Source organism: Grus americana, chromosome 1 (assembly GCF_028858705.1).
Source record: "Grus americana isolate bGruAme1 chromosome 1, bGruAme1.mat, whole genome shotgun sequence".
Taxonomy (NCBI): domain Eukaryota; kingdom Metazoa; phylum Chordata; class Aves; order Gruiformes; family Gruidae; genus Grus; species Grus americana.
The window spans coordinates 207,218,755-207,232,611 of NC_072852.1; the positions used below are offsets into that span (position 1 = coordinate 207,218,755).

General features: G+C 43.9%; 1 protein-coding gene across 2 annotated transcripts in view; it reads left to right on the forward strand.

Moving 5' to 3' along the window:
* The first annotated feature begins 1,069 nt into the window (after positions 1-1,069).
* The window catches only part of MTMR2 (myotubularin related protein 2), a 66,461-nt gene continuing 53,673 nt past the window's right edge, over positions 1,070-13,857 (forward strand). The window contains exon 1 of one of the 2 annotated variants that reach the window (XM_054818309.1): positions 1,070-1,348. Coding sequence is in view for 1 of the 2 variants with exons in the window: in XM_054818302.1 (XP_054674277.1) it covers positions 1,266-1,348 (83 nt within the window). In the remaining variant the exon portion in view is untranslated. The remainder of the gene's footprint in view (positions 1,349-13,857) is intronic. The other variant, XM_054818302.1, reaches the window with a different exon arrangement.

A 13,857-nucleotide genomic window follows, 5' to 3' on the forward strand; every position in this document is an offset into this window, starting at 1 on the left:
ACAGCCACAGAGTATTCAGATGTTTAGAAGATACAGGGTTTATGAGAGTTTGAGGTAGTGTGTCAAACAGGGAGGTCCATTTGGACTGAAGCATCTGACATCGGGTGCTCTCTTTACCAACAAGCAGGCCTTACTGGAAACCCACCTGCCTACTAACATGTTCCCACATTTCAGTTTCTTTGCCTCATCGGATTTTGCCAAAACAGCTGTGCATTTGGATAACACCTTCGCATTGAGTATGGGAGGCTTAAGATGCAATTTCCCAGTGTTCATAAGCAATGCCAAGAGCTTTTCTCTTGCTCACCGAATTGCTCCAATGCTGCAGAACATGATAGCAAGCTGTGACTGCAAAGCTTCCCAGGCACAAATCCTCACATATGCACGTGAACTGCCAGCCAGGTAACCTTGTGAGCACAGATGATCTGTGCCGGCACCCTGTGGACTCGCGTTGCTCTGACCTGCCATGTTCTGCAGCTCCTGCCCCATCCAGTTGTGGGATAAACTCAAAAGGGATTCTCGAGCAGATACGGGCAATTAAAAAATTCAGGAGCACAACTGGTTTTTATTACAGGTACACAACCCAGCACAGGCGGGGGCCTCAGCAGAGCCTCTAGCAGGCTAGCCCAACACAAATAAGATGAGGGCTTCAAGGGGGATACTTGAGAGAGACCATTTCCTTGCTCTTAGGAACGACCACCGTGCCCCTGCGAGGGAACCGAGAGCTGCCGCCTTCCCTTGGTTTCCAAGAGGCCCAAAAGGGAGATCCTGGCCAATTCTGTACTGCATGAACAAACACCTCCGCTCGCTGGCTGGCTCCCCCCGTCTCTCACCCTCTTCTCGCTACCTAGGCTGGAGGGACAAGGAGTCCCCGGACCCCGGCCAGGCTGACGCTGCGGGAAGGGAGGCAGGAGTGTGGCGAGAGGATGTCAGCCTCAATCCCTTTCCCCTCCCTCAGGCGGCTGAGCTCGGCGGCCCGGCCACCTCCCTGCGTCCCTCAGGCCGGCGAGGGGAAAGAGCCGCATGATGACCCCGCCTCTCTCTCTGGCTGCCGGGACTGCAGGCTGAGGAGAAGGCAACCCCGGGAGACACTGCCGCCGTCGCTCCCTTCTCCGCAGCCGGCGGGATCGGCCCCCTCCCGCCGCCCCGCCTCAGCCCGCCCTCCCCGCGCGGCACGCCGGGCCAACATGGCCGCTTCCCGCCTCGCCGGGTGCCCGCCGCTCGGCTGACAGACAGCCGCCCGCCCCGGGGCTGCCCCGCCGCCCGGCATGGAGGAGAGCTCCAGCTGCGAGAGCCTCGGCGCCGGGCGGGCGGCGGCGACGCGGCCGCCCAGCGGCGACTCCCTCTCCAGGTAACGGCCGCCGCGCCATCGCCTCCCCCCGTCGCCGCCGCTCCCGGGGGCCAGGGGCCGGGCCGCTGGTGCCGCACTGCCGCGGGGCCCGGCGGCTTGAGGGGCCCGTCGTCAGTCAAGAGCCATCGCGGGGCGTGGGGGGAGAGGAAGAGGGCGACGAGCGGCCGGCAGGGAGAAGGAAACCGAGAGGATGGACCTGGTGCCATTTTCTCCCTCCGTGGGCAGCAGGCTCTGGCGTCTCCCGCCGTCAGGTCTTGCCCTGGGAGGTGTCCCCATGAGGTGTCCCGATGGTTAGGGTGACTTCGGGGTGATGGTGCAGGCGTGGGCACCACTGAACTGCAGCCAAGCCGGTTTCTTTTACAGGCGTTTAGTCAGAGAAGGAGGTGCCACCCTCACCAGCCTTTCGATAAAAGCTCTCTAAATAACCAAATCTGTACTAGCTGTCTTTGGTACATGCAGTGAATGGATTTAGGAAATCAATAGTACAGGTGAGTTTTTGCTGGAAGGACAGGGCACCAGGTACCTTAGCCACTTTCCTGCACGCTGCTGTTTCCAAGCCAGGCCTTACCCTGTGCTTTTTCAGTAACAGATTTCCTGGGGCGTGTTGAACATTTGTGGTTTTGTCCTTATAGCTTTTTCTGAGAGCTTGACTTTGCAGTCTGAATGACTTTTAATGCCATGTGGGTAATTTCCAAGGTCTTTAAGCCACAGAAGCTGAAAGGAGACTTTCCTGTTCCTCCCACCCTCTGCAGGCTATCGGTGAAGTTTGAATTTTGTGACTCACCAGCTGTCTTGCTTTGGCCGTGCGTTTGATGCAGGAGCATGCAGTAGGGTAGCAAGGGAGGACGTTGGCTGATGGACAGAGATGGTGGCATGAGAGGCTCTGGGGTTTGTGGTAGGTCCTGGGAGCGGGATGACCTGGTGGCTGAAGGTTATTCTGTCCCGTTCTGGCTGCCCTCGCCATGCCCAGGTCGTAGGATCACAGGGTAACTCAGGCTGAAGGGATCTCAGCATCCCTCCATCCAGCCTCTTGCTTGCAGCAGAGACAGCTCTGAGATCAGATCAGGCTGCTTGTGGCTTTTACCCAGTCTGGTCCTGAAAACCTACAAAGATGGAGACTGCATGACCTTTCTGGGCAGCCCACCTCCATCTCCTGGATACTTTCCACGTAGGCACTGGGGCTGCTTTTCAGTCCTCTGAAGCAGTCTCTGCTCCAGGCTCCCCCATCCCCTCCTCACAAGAAGGTGCTCTAGCCCCACTATTCCGGCAGCACTTCCCTGAACTCCCTCCTGCTCATCAATGTATTTCCTGCACTGGGGGGCTAAAATATGGCTGCAGTATTTCAGAAGTGCTCTAATGAGTGCCGAATAAAGGGAGATCCTTCCTTGGATCTCCTGGCTCTGCCTCTGTTCTTACAGCCCAGCGTGCTGGTGACCTCTCTGCTGCCAGCATCTCTCTACTCCCATACTTGTTTTTTCCCCAGGTGAACCCCCAGGGCGTTTCCTACAGAGCTTCTCCCCAAACAGGCAGTGCCCAGTTTGCACTTGGGCTTCTTCCTTCTTGAGTCCTTCATGACTCCTCATCCTCATTTCACCCTCCCTCATCAAATTGTTCTGTTTTCTGTATCAGTTTCCTTGTGCAGTTTACCTCTGCCCTGCCAGATGCCTAGAGACCTCTTTCCCCGTTACCTGTCTGACCCAATATGCTCTTCTTTTTCCTTCTGCATCAAGTTGGGCAACTTGGACCCATCTGGAGATCAGTCACTGCAACAGACACAGGCCAAGTGACACAAAAGAGAGCTTAACTCAGAAGAGCCAGTGGCTACAAGGAATCTCCTGTTCAGCCTCTCAGCAGCATGCCCTGCACAGATGGAACCATTGGAAATTTGAGATGATAAATCTGTTTCTGTTGAGCATGCACAAGGCTATGTCCTCCAAGCCCTTCAAAGGCCCAGACTTGAGTAGATTTCTTAGGATGTGAAAAAGCTTATCCAAAAGCTTTCAGAATTTCAAGTCTCTGCTCCAACATCTAGAACTCGTGGAAGAAAGCTAGCCATTTTTTTGATGTATTATAAACAATTTTTTTTTCTAGCCAGGTGTTAGAAATAGATAAATATTTTTCATATGCAGTTATTAATTAAAACCCCCTCATCTGGAGTTGGTGTATGCTGTGAAACTTTTTAGTTGAAATGGATAAGATTAGGGCAAAATTGTAAGAAAGTAAAATAAGATTCTTGTAATGAGAGATGCCTGGTGACCTTCAACATGTTTATTACCAGCTTCCCCTGCACATCTAGTGATACTTATGCACACACAAATAAATAATTTTCCTATGAATTGGACTGTAGATCCATTTTCAATTGGGTTTTTTAAGATTTTTTTTTCACTAAAGCTGTCCTGCAGTCTGATTTTATGCATCAGAACAATCCCTCTGAAGCTAATGGGACTATTTGTATGCATTGAAATGTACTTATTTTCATCTCTGTGATTGTGGTCTAATAGCTAGACCAACTTTGAATTGTTAACCTATGGCTATAGAGATGTGACACATTTTCACTAAGTGATTTTGTTTAAAAAGGAAAAGTTAGATTTAGGGATGATGTGAGGAGCACAATGAATCGTTAGGGTGCTGTCATCAGTTTTTATAATCTGTTTTATTTAAAAGGAACAACAACAAAAAACTGAGTAGAAGGCCACTCATACCAGATTCACAGTTACCTAGCAATGTGAAGCCTTATTGAGTTGTAGTTGACTGAATTATTTTATGCAAGCTTTAGAAGACTTGGAATGGTGCTAGAATAAGTACAGCAATGCCTTATTTGGATTCTTTCAGGTCCAGCTCAGAAGTTGTGAGTTTCCTATTTCTAGAGATACTTAAGATCTAACTCCTCGAGAAGACATACTTGATAGAGTTTACTTATACATGAGGTTGCTCACATGAATAAGTGCCTTAACATATATATGTTTATTTGTCTTTTAGTAATGTACATAAGATATGGCAATAATAGCATTTGATAGTGAAAGCTGCTTTGATATTTTAATAGATCCTAGTAATGTGCAGTACCTGTGGTTCCTGAGTAAGTGATGGGAATAACTAAACAAATGTTACCTACTTTCTGTCCCAACTAGAAAAATATTTGAAAAACTCTGAGACTCTCAGTGTAGCTGTTTGTACATGGTAAAAAAATCCCCAGCTCTATGTGGAAATACTCAGTTAGTTTCAAATGAGCAGGTCACAGCTAATTAACTCAGCTGCCCTCACAGTTGTGCTGAAACAGCTATTCTACTTTACAAGTCTAAGCCGTCTCACCCAGTGCTAGTTTTGGGTAGCACAGCAGCTATCTGTTCTGCAGCTCTCTGTTTCCCAAAGGTCGATATTTAGGATGGACTTTACCCTTGCATCCTGCTTTCATGGAAGACAGGTGACCATGAGCCAACTACTCATAAAGAGCTGCGGTGGTATTTAACTAGCAGCTTGCAAGGAGCCACTTGCGTGTCTGCAGTGTCAGGCCAGGAACAACCTGTGAGACAGAAAGGAGTGAGGTAAAACACTGATTCTAATGTTTGATGAGCTACAGTACGGTTATGTCCAGAAGAACAAGCTTTACTCAGTGTTATAGTCTTTTTCATTGATAAAATGGCCTGGGGATCCTGGGTGAGTGATAAACATGTTTCAGCTGTGCTAGTTAATCAGAGTTCTTCAAAGACCACTCTTAAAATGAATTTGTAGGTAGAGTTGTGGTGTTTTGTTGTTTTGTTTTTTTAAATTTGAAGTTGCGTATGGACCCTCTGACCTTTAGAATTCAAAGTAACAGCCAGCAAAATTCTACCATAATCTTTCCTTTTGTGAAAGGAAAGCCAGATAGAGCCATGTGTGACTCTAGCAGAACACATGACTTTAGGAAAAAGGTGATGTCAAACTTCAGATATTTACTTTTCATTAATGGCGATTAGACGTTTTGTTCGTGCAGTCTGTGTGATTATGTGCCATAGTTTCTGAATGAACATATATCTCTTTGTATTCCTCTGAAACATTATCTGGAAAAGCATATTACAGTCCAGTCTGAACGATCCAATAAGGTATCTAAAAGGCTTTCTGTTAGATCTGCCGAAGATAAATTTGTATTGCCTGTGCAAAACTGTGGAGGTGATTCTACTGTAAAGAAACTGCTGTAGGAGATGTCAGCGATACTTCAACCTCAGTATAAAATAAGAGAAAGAGATAAGGCAGAGGGCAGATGTTTCCTGCCAGCATGACTGTAGCGATGTTTGATGTTACCACTTTCTGCTTGCTTGTTACCACCTCTCTGCTGGTGGTTATCATCCACAGAGGTCTGCAGACACAGTGGATCCTGTGCATTGCACTTTTACTGAAGCATATGAAAATAATCATGCTCCTTGTCTTTATGTTTGCAGGGGTAACTCTGAAAACATAAACTCTGTGTAAATCAGTGCAGCAAGGTCTGTTGAAGCAATAGCTCAAGAGATACGAACTTCCTCCTTCGTCTCAAATAAAATCCTGTCAATACCTGGTCTGATTTAAGGCTAGGTTGAAAGAGTCCTTTCCCCACGGGTGAGAGTGGTGCTGGAAGGAGTTGAGTCTGTAAGCTGTTGGCTGAGGAGGGCTCCCAGCACCACATTGCTACCAGATGTGTGAGATTTGCTGATTGAGTTGTTTTGTGATGAGTCATTGAAGTTAGACTTTGAAAGGGAAGATTTTAGCCAGTTCTGGTGTTCAGTGAAATGTGAGTAGCTGTCATTTTTCTCATGGGCTGTGAGAGCACTTCTTGCATTTGATTTCTTATATGTGTGAAGCAGGATTTCTCAGGAGTTGTTACCATTAAAGACAAGTACATTGCTGTCTGAGTGTTGACAATGGACTGTTTTTTGCATCTGTGAAACTTAACACCGTACCTAGAACCAATTAGCAACTCCATATGGGCTCATTATCTTTAATTTTAATATGTAGGTGATAATTTATAACACTTACTTGCAACTGAAGTCCATTCTGAGATAGTTTTTTTGTGTACTGTATATTGTGAAGATAAAGAGCAGTTTTGCCTGTTTATACATTTACAAAGTGAAAAGAATCTTTTATTCGAGTCTGAGGATTTGGGGCATAAAATAATGAAAATAACATTCAGCCAAAAAGACTTAAGAGCTTTTAATTTACGTAGTCCACTTGTGAAGAAAAACTGTTGCCTTTGAAGAACTTGGGAATTGTTTTTAGTAGCAATATTTGGCATGCATGCTTCAGCTCTTGCATTCGGCAGAAACCATTCCTACATCTCTTAGAGTGTGAGACCTTCAGTCTTAGTTGTTTTGCTCTGTCAGGCACGCACAGATCTCTTTGTCCAGGTGAACTGACCATTCAATAAAAGTGTATGTGTTTTTTTTAAAGTATATTTTCAAATTGAGAATATAAAATATAATTGATACTCACCTGTTTCTTGTAATTAACGTTGTATTGCTCTCAGGAATTTGAGGTGCCATGGTCCTAGCTGCTATACAGATACAGAAGACAATGATTTCTGTGTTGAAGAGCCAGGGACTAACTATTTAAATGTGCCTAAGCCATTTAAAGGACTACTCTATTTTTACTAATGCCTGGCGGGTAAGTTTCCTAAGGTTTTGGATGTGCAGTCAAATGCTGAGACTCCTTGCTGAGAGATTGGGTGAGGAGTGAGAAAGTCTAAGGATGAGATGAAAAACTGCTGTAGAAAGATGAGGCAAGATCTGACAGCTGGTGAGGAGTAAAACTAGGCTGAGAACACGACTCTCTTGGGTCCCATCAAGCACTGCCTTTTCTGAAGAGAGATGGTAATGTTATGTTGACTAACAGTCTATTTGCTAGACAGTTTTGAGTTGTTCCTTAACTACAGGCTGTTTACAACAGAGGCACAATTACAGAACCTGAATTTTAAGATTGAGGATGACCTGGCGATGTCAAATTACACAATTCCTATCTGTTACGTGATTGTAACCAAATGTACACCAAAGGACATGCGTTACCAGAAACCTTAGTTGAGGAAAAAAACAGCAAACATACATTAGAAATGCATCATAAGCCTTCCAAAAGTCACTCTGATAAGGTGTTATATACAAGGAATAGTTGTGTATTGGGTCTGGCTGGGATGGAGTTAATTTCCCCCACAGCAGCCCCACAGTGCTGTGCTGTGCATTGGTAGCCAGCAAGGTGTGGTAACACACCGGTGTTTTGGCTGCTGCTGAGCAGTGCTGGCACACAGCAAGGCTGTCTCTCCAACATTCCCCCTCAGCTGCAGGCTGGGGGTGGGCAAGATCATGGGCTGACCCCAACTGACCAAAGGGATATTCCATTCTATATGTCTGCTCAGCAATAAGATGCTGAGAGATAGGGCGAGCAACTGTGGGCATTCATTCTTTTACAACATTTGTCTTCCGGAGCAACTGGCTGTGCATACTGAAGCCCTGCTTCCCGGGAAGTGGTCGGACATCTCCTGCTGATGGGAAGTAGAGAATAATCTTTTACTTTTGCTTTGCTTCCACATGCAGCCTTTTGCTTTATTAAACTGCCTTTATCTTCACCCATGAGTTTGGGCTTGGTTTTTTCCATCTTATTTTTTTCTCCCCTCCCTGTCCTGCTGAGGAGGGCAGTGATAGAGCAGCTTGGCGGGCACCTGGCATCTAGCCAAGGTTACACCACCACAAGTTGTAAAATGGGACATGAAGAAAAAGTTGTCTTGTTATTTGTCCATGGGAAGTCCATTCCACCATGAAGAAGAGGGTGACAGAAGGGTAAAGAAGTGCTTGGTTTGTAGAGGCATTTGGGATGACCCAGGGAAGTGATAATACAGAAGAGAGACTGTCACAGTAATTACCCCGTCTTAATTTTTAACTAAAAAACATCTGGCTGGTTTATAGCCCCAGTAACTGGGAGCTAATTGAAGAAAACTTCAGTGAAAGACAACAAAAAAAAATCAGTGGAACTTTTCAAGTATTTGTTTTTCCTTTTCCTACCATCTGTAGTTTCTTTTGCCAGACAATGTTCTCACTCAGTAATTTTCCAGTAATTTCAAGGTAGCTCTCTTCCATGCTACTCTCTCGCTTCTCTGCTCCATGAATTCTTTTCCATTGCTTTCTAAGCCCTGATATATTTGATGAAGAGAAAGTGTTAGCAGTTTTCTAGTTCATAACCCCTTCAAGGTGATGTTCTAGTCATTTTGTTAGCTCTGCACAAATGCTCCCACTTTACAGATCTGTCCTTTCTGTAGTCTTCTGGCCATGGCTCCAGAATCATTAATGTTAGATCACCCAATGGTTCAAATTTGATCTGCATCAGGTGTGGGTATGTGATCATATTTCTGCTGAAATAGTTAGAAAAGCATGAGTTTATGGGGCTTTTTTTTTTCTTTGTTCTGGGAAGGTGGGCAACACCTGTTTAGAATAAAACATTTTTATCTGGATTTATTTACTGTGATGGAAAGAGACTATGTGCTTGTACACAGTATTATACTCAAAATCTTGTTCACAGGCAAAAAGGCAGCACACTGTTATATAGCAAAGAATTTATTGTTAGTGTAACTGAAATTTTGCAAGTCTAGTCATTATTACTCAAGATGCAATTATTAAAAAAGGAAGAGTAATAACATAGTTAAAACTGTCATACGTACAGATCTTAGTTTCTACCCTTCTTCCTGGTCTTGTGCTCACCCCTCCCCTACTCCTCTGGGTCCCAAGGTTGCTGGTTTTATTCTGGTGGTGATGGGTGTTACAGCAAGTTAGCAGCATCTGGAGTCCTTTGCTGTGAGAAGTATGAGGTTCATGTTGACAGTTTCTTCTTTCCTTACTGTAGGATCCACCTGGGATCATTTTAGTATGTTTGGTAAAACAACTTTACACCTATCTCTTTTTTTCATTGGTGGGCAATTCCACATTACATCTGATTTTTGCTATATATGGTTGCTATTATGGGTATTAGATGCTGTTTCTTTGTTCTCTTTGTTGCCCATGAAACCAGTTTTGTCCAGCTCCAGGTCTGCATTTCTTTAACTGACCATTGGTGAGTTGTTTATAGCCGTGGTCTCCTGTGCCCCATCTCTTCTTATCCTGTGCCTGTATTCCTCTATGCCGCATCCTTTGTCTCCACTTCTGCAGGGGTCTGCTATCATACCAGGCTGTTGTATTTCTCTTTACAAAGTTATTACGTTAGTGGTAAATGTCTCATTCTATATAGAATAACTGCTTGTTACTGCTATATGTGCAAAACTGTGGTTGTACTATACACAAACAAAAATAAAACAAAATAGATACAGACATCTGGCCAATTACAGAAGTTTCAGTCACAACTAAACCAAGTAAAACAAAGCTGCAGGTAGGCCAAGAAAAGTTCAGGCAAAGCAAGAGTAACCAACTTTGGTCTCAAGGCCTTGAAAATTCACTACAAAGCTTACCAGCCTATGAAGAGCAATGGCAGTACTGAATGACAGGGCTAAAGGTTAACCCGACTATATTTTTCTGAATGAAATTTAACTGGTGGAGTGAGTATACATCTGATCATTGCTTGGTGTTTTGTGAGCAAAGTGTTTGGTGTTTGGTTTTTATTTTTTTTTTCCCCTGGCACAAAAAGCGCCAATATCTGAATTACTGAGCTCCTGAACCACAGCCTCATCCATACCTCCTGCCTTTAGTGAAAATAAAGCATTCGTGCTATTTTTATTGCTGTGTTAATAAATCCTATTGTTTATTTCAGTGATATCACTGCTCTAAGATGGTGGTCTTCTCAAAGAGAAAGATTGCACAGATAGGTAGTAGGACTAGCCTCATCAGCTGTTTCAGCTAAATCTGCCCATAAATGAACTGGAGCCCGTGAATGAGTTGGTTACATATGGAAGATTATAGGGGCTGTCTGGCTGCTGTGGGGAGCAGATACTGAAGGTAGGGGCAGGTCACTGAAACCTGTAGTACCAGAGATAAGCTGCTGAAGGATTACTGTCAAAAATCAGTCATCAGAGTAGAGATTGGTTTAATGAGCTGATGGGATACCTTTAAGAAGTCTCATTTGTCAGTAGAATACTTCTGATAAAGAAATGAAAAATGTGGGATCTTCTGCTTGCATTCTACCTGAGTTGACTTTTGGAGTGGGCTGTTGTTGAAAATTCAGGCTGTGTCCTCCAGTTTAAGAATGGACATCCTACTTCTACACTGAAAATGAACCCTCACACCAAATGAGAGAGTCTTTCCCAAGCCTTTTGCTCAAAGGTGAAGAAGCATGCTACCAGAATGGTCATTAAATGCTGTGGCATGAGAAGAAGAATGTGGTGGGACTGTTTGTGGATGTGCTCAGGACTTGTGCCAGCAGAGCAGTCTTGGCCCTTCACTTGTTACCATCTGCTAGGATACAACTTCTGCTTGTCACTGCTGTCTCCAGCACCATGGAGGGACATCTTTCATCTTTTTTTGCTAAAACATATTCTGATTCTAGATTCCACCTTCTGCTTCCACCTTGCATAAAGAAAAATACAGGTACTGGATGAGATTTGTCTCATCTCTCTGGACTGATAGAAATCTCTGCTAGTCTTTGGGTTTCTTTTTGTAGACAATGGGAAAGAGCGAGTCATCTCTGTTTCTCTGCAGTGACTGTAAGGAGAGCATACAGTGAGTAATTCAGATGTGACCATCTATGCAGAACTCCCTCCCAATCATTGTGGTAGATGCAAAAAGTGCATTGAATTTGGGTTGTTCTCCACTCAAAAAAAAAAAAAAGGGGGGGGAAGTAGCTATTTCCTAATTCATGTTATTGTTCTTTTTTTTTTTTTTTTTTTTTGCATGTTAACTAAATGTCCTGTCAACTGAGGAGAAAACAGATTTGTAGTCTGGTTTCTTAAGCCTGTTTCTTCATGAATGTGTGTACATCTGCCTTGTTTGTCCATTAATAGTTTTTGTAACATTTGGACAACTTTAACCATGTTTGACAGAGGAGTGAAACTAATAACTTATGACAAGTTTTGCATTTAAACAAAGATGGAGATGGGAAGGGAGGCGATGTCACTTTTTCCATTACACAAAAAACTTGTTCCTTTTTCAACATTAAGGAATACCTAAATGAGAAAGATGTCACAAATATGCGCAGATTCTCTTGGACAAGGCTTCTCTCAAGTTGAAAAAATACATTATGTTCTCTCATTTTGTGCATGTCCTTCTTTCCTGGTCTTTCTCTGGTGTCTGCAAAAGGCAATGTTCAGTTGAAAACAAAAACCAAATACAAACTTCTCTGCCACAAGACACTCATCTTATGGAAACCAGGGCAGGTTATAGTTCAGATTGCCATATCTCCATGTGAAGTAGGTATCTAAAACTTCCCCACCCTCAGCAGAGTCAATACCTTCCACAAGTAATTCACCCGAACAAAGGTAAGTGTCCACTCTGGAAGAGCTGAATTGTCATCTGGGTTTCCATTGACTAAGTGGGAGCATAGACACCTGTGGTATCTGCCATCGGGAGCTGAACCATCCAGACCTCATTGATCCTACTCCTCTTAGAATTACTTTGGTTTTCACATGCACTGATTTCTGCTTGAGGAAGCAGAAGCGGCTGGAGGAAGTGGCTGTGGGTGATCTTAAAAGATTAGCCCTCATTTTGGATGCATGAGAACTGATGTGCAGAAAATCTTCAGATGAGCTTGTAAACTTTGTGTGCCTCATTTTGTTGTAAGGTGGAAGAATTTGAAAGACCTTTGTTTTCAACGTGTACCCTACAACTGGCCAGCGGGGTGAATGAGTGTGCAGAGTGCTTTGGCAAATCTGGGACTTACCAAAATCAATGGCTGCTGAGTCCTTTGGAAACTGGGCTTTGTATTTGGCCAATAAATGGGACTGATGCATGGGGAAACCTGGTCCCAGGTATGTGTTGAACCTGGAGACTTTGACTAATGGACCACAACCTTCAGAGGTGCTGGCCTGTGTGGAAGTTGTGACAAGATACAGGTGCTCAGCGTTCCTGAAAACATTCTGTGTTGCCTTAGCTTGAATTTCTGGAAATAAAGCTCCCAAATTATTGAACACTTGATTTACTTTAGCTTTGAGACTCTGCTAGGGATCAATTTTGTGCAGGGGCTGGGCTGCCGACAGGATATAGTTGTTCCCAGTCCTTTTTTGAGTGGAGTCTGGCAGAGCACGCAGCCGCATAGTGTCTGTGAAAGCTTATCAAGGTGTTACACCGCGTCAGTTTTGCTAGGTGATACAAGACTCTCCAGATTGGCTGTATTTAAATATTCTTTCCTCCTTCTTTTGATCATTCCCAGTATGGAACAGCTAATGTCATTGATGAGTAAATTGCTGGTATTTTTAATTCCTGTGGGTGTTTGGTTTATTGGGGTGAGGGGGCTGTGGTGTGTGTGTTTGAAAGAAAATCAGAACATTTAACAATACGTGTTACGTTCTAACTAAGGTGTTTTTTAAATAGAGAAATAGGTAGGAATCTAAAGAAAAACTGAGACAGCACGTGAACTGTGGGAAGTATACATATATTTGGTTAAACTATATGTAACTGGTTCTTAGTATGTAACTAGAAATTAAGGCACTGCCAGAATACAAATAGTAAAAGGGATGTAATATCTTTTTTTATCCAGTTCTCCTTTCTGTCCTAAGGTGAGTAGTTACTAATGTAGGTATTATTTCTATTTCTTTCCTTAATCAAGTTAATAGGTTTCTTCTAAAAAACCCCAATAATTAACCAAAATTAATCAAACAAAAGATTTGATACTCTGTATTGGTTTCTATTTTTTCTGCTTCTCCTTGCTCTCAGACTCTGGAGTTATTGCAAGTTATCATGGCACTGTCTGAATTTGCATCAAAATCCTGACAATTTTTTACTTGTATGTTTTTTCTCTGGCTTAATATATTTTAAAGGAAGGGGTGGAAGTTTATATAGTAAATATAAATGCTTGTGAATGGCAAGAGTGGTTTTGAACTGGATGTAGGATTTTCATAATGACTTGACTGCGTTCAAAGTACCTGTGGAGACAGATGTTGCTAGCCCTCTTTCTCCTGTGGGGTGCAGTAGTAAATCTGAGGTTGCTCTGATGTAGAAGATAGCAGCACCATCCAGGTCTCTTACACAAAATGTCCCAAGCCCTGGAATCGTCTTCTGCCACAGGTAGAGCTAAGAGACACTGGTGTCTTGTAGCACCAGGAAACACTTGAATTGGAATTCTTGAGATGCCTTTTTGCTCGAGGCAGTCATGCTGCATGGAGAGCTCCTTGCCTGTGGTCTGTCCTGGCTGCTGCCTGGGCGGTTTGGGGAAGAAAGCTGCAAGTCAGGACATGTGCTGATTCATCATGGCCCGGAGAGATCACTTGGCAGATATCCCGTCAATCAGTGATCTCCCAAATGGCTTCCTCTCTGTCACTGTGCAGCACATCTTCAACCATCTGAAGCCTGAGGTGCTGGAACTTCTCTCAGCCATGGGGTTTTTTGATTTAGAAATACTGTTTTCTCAAGGGGATCTTCTTCACTTTTAGTTTGGTCCTG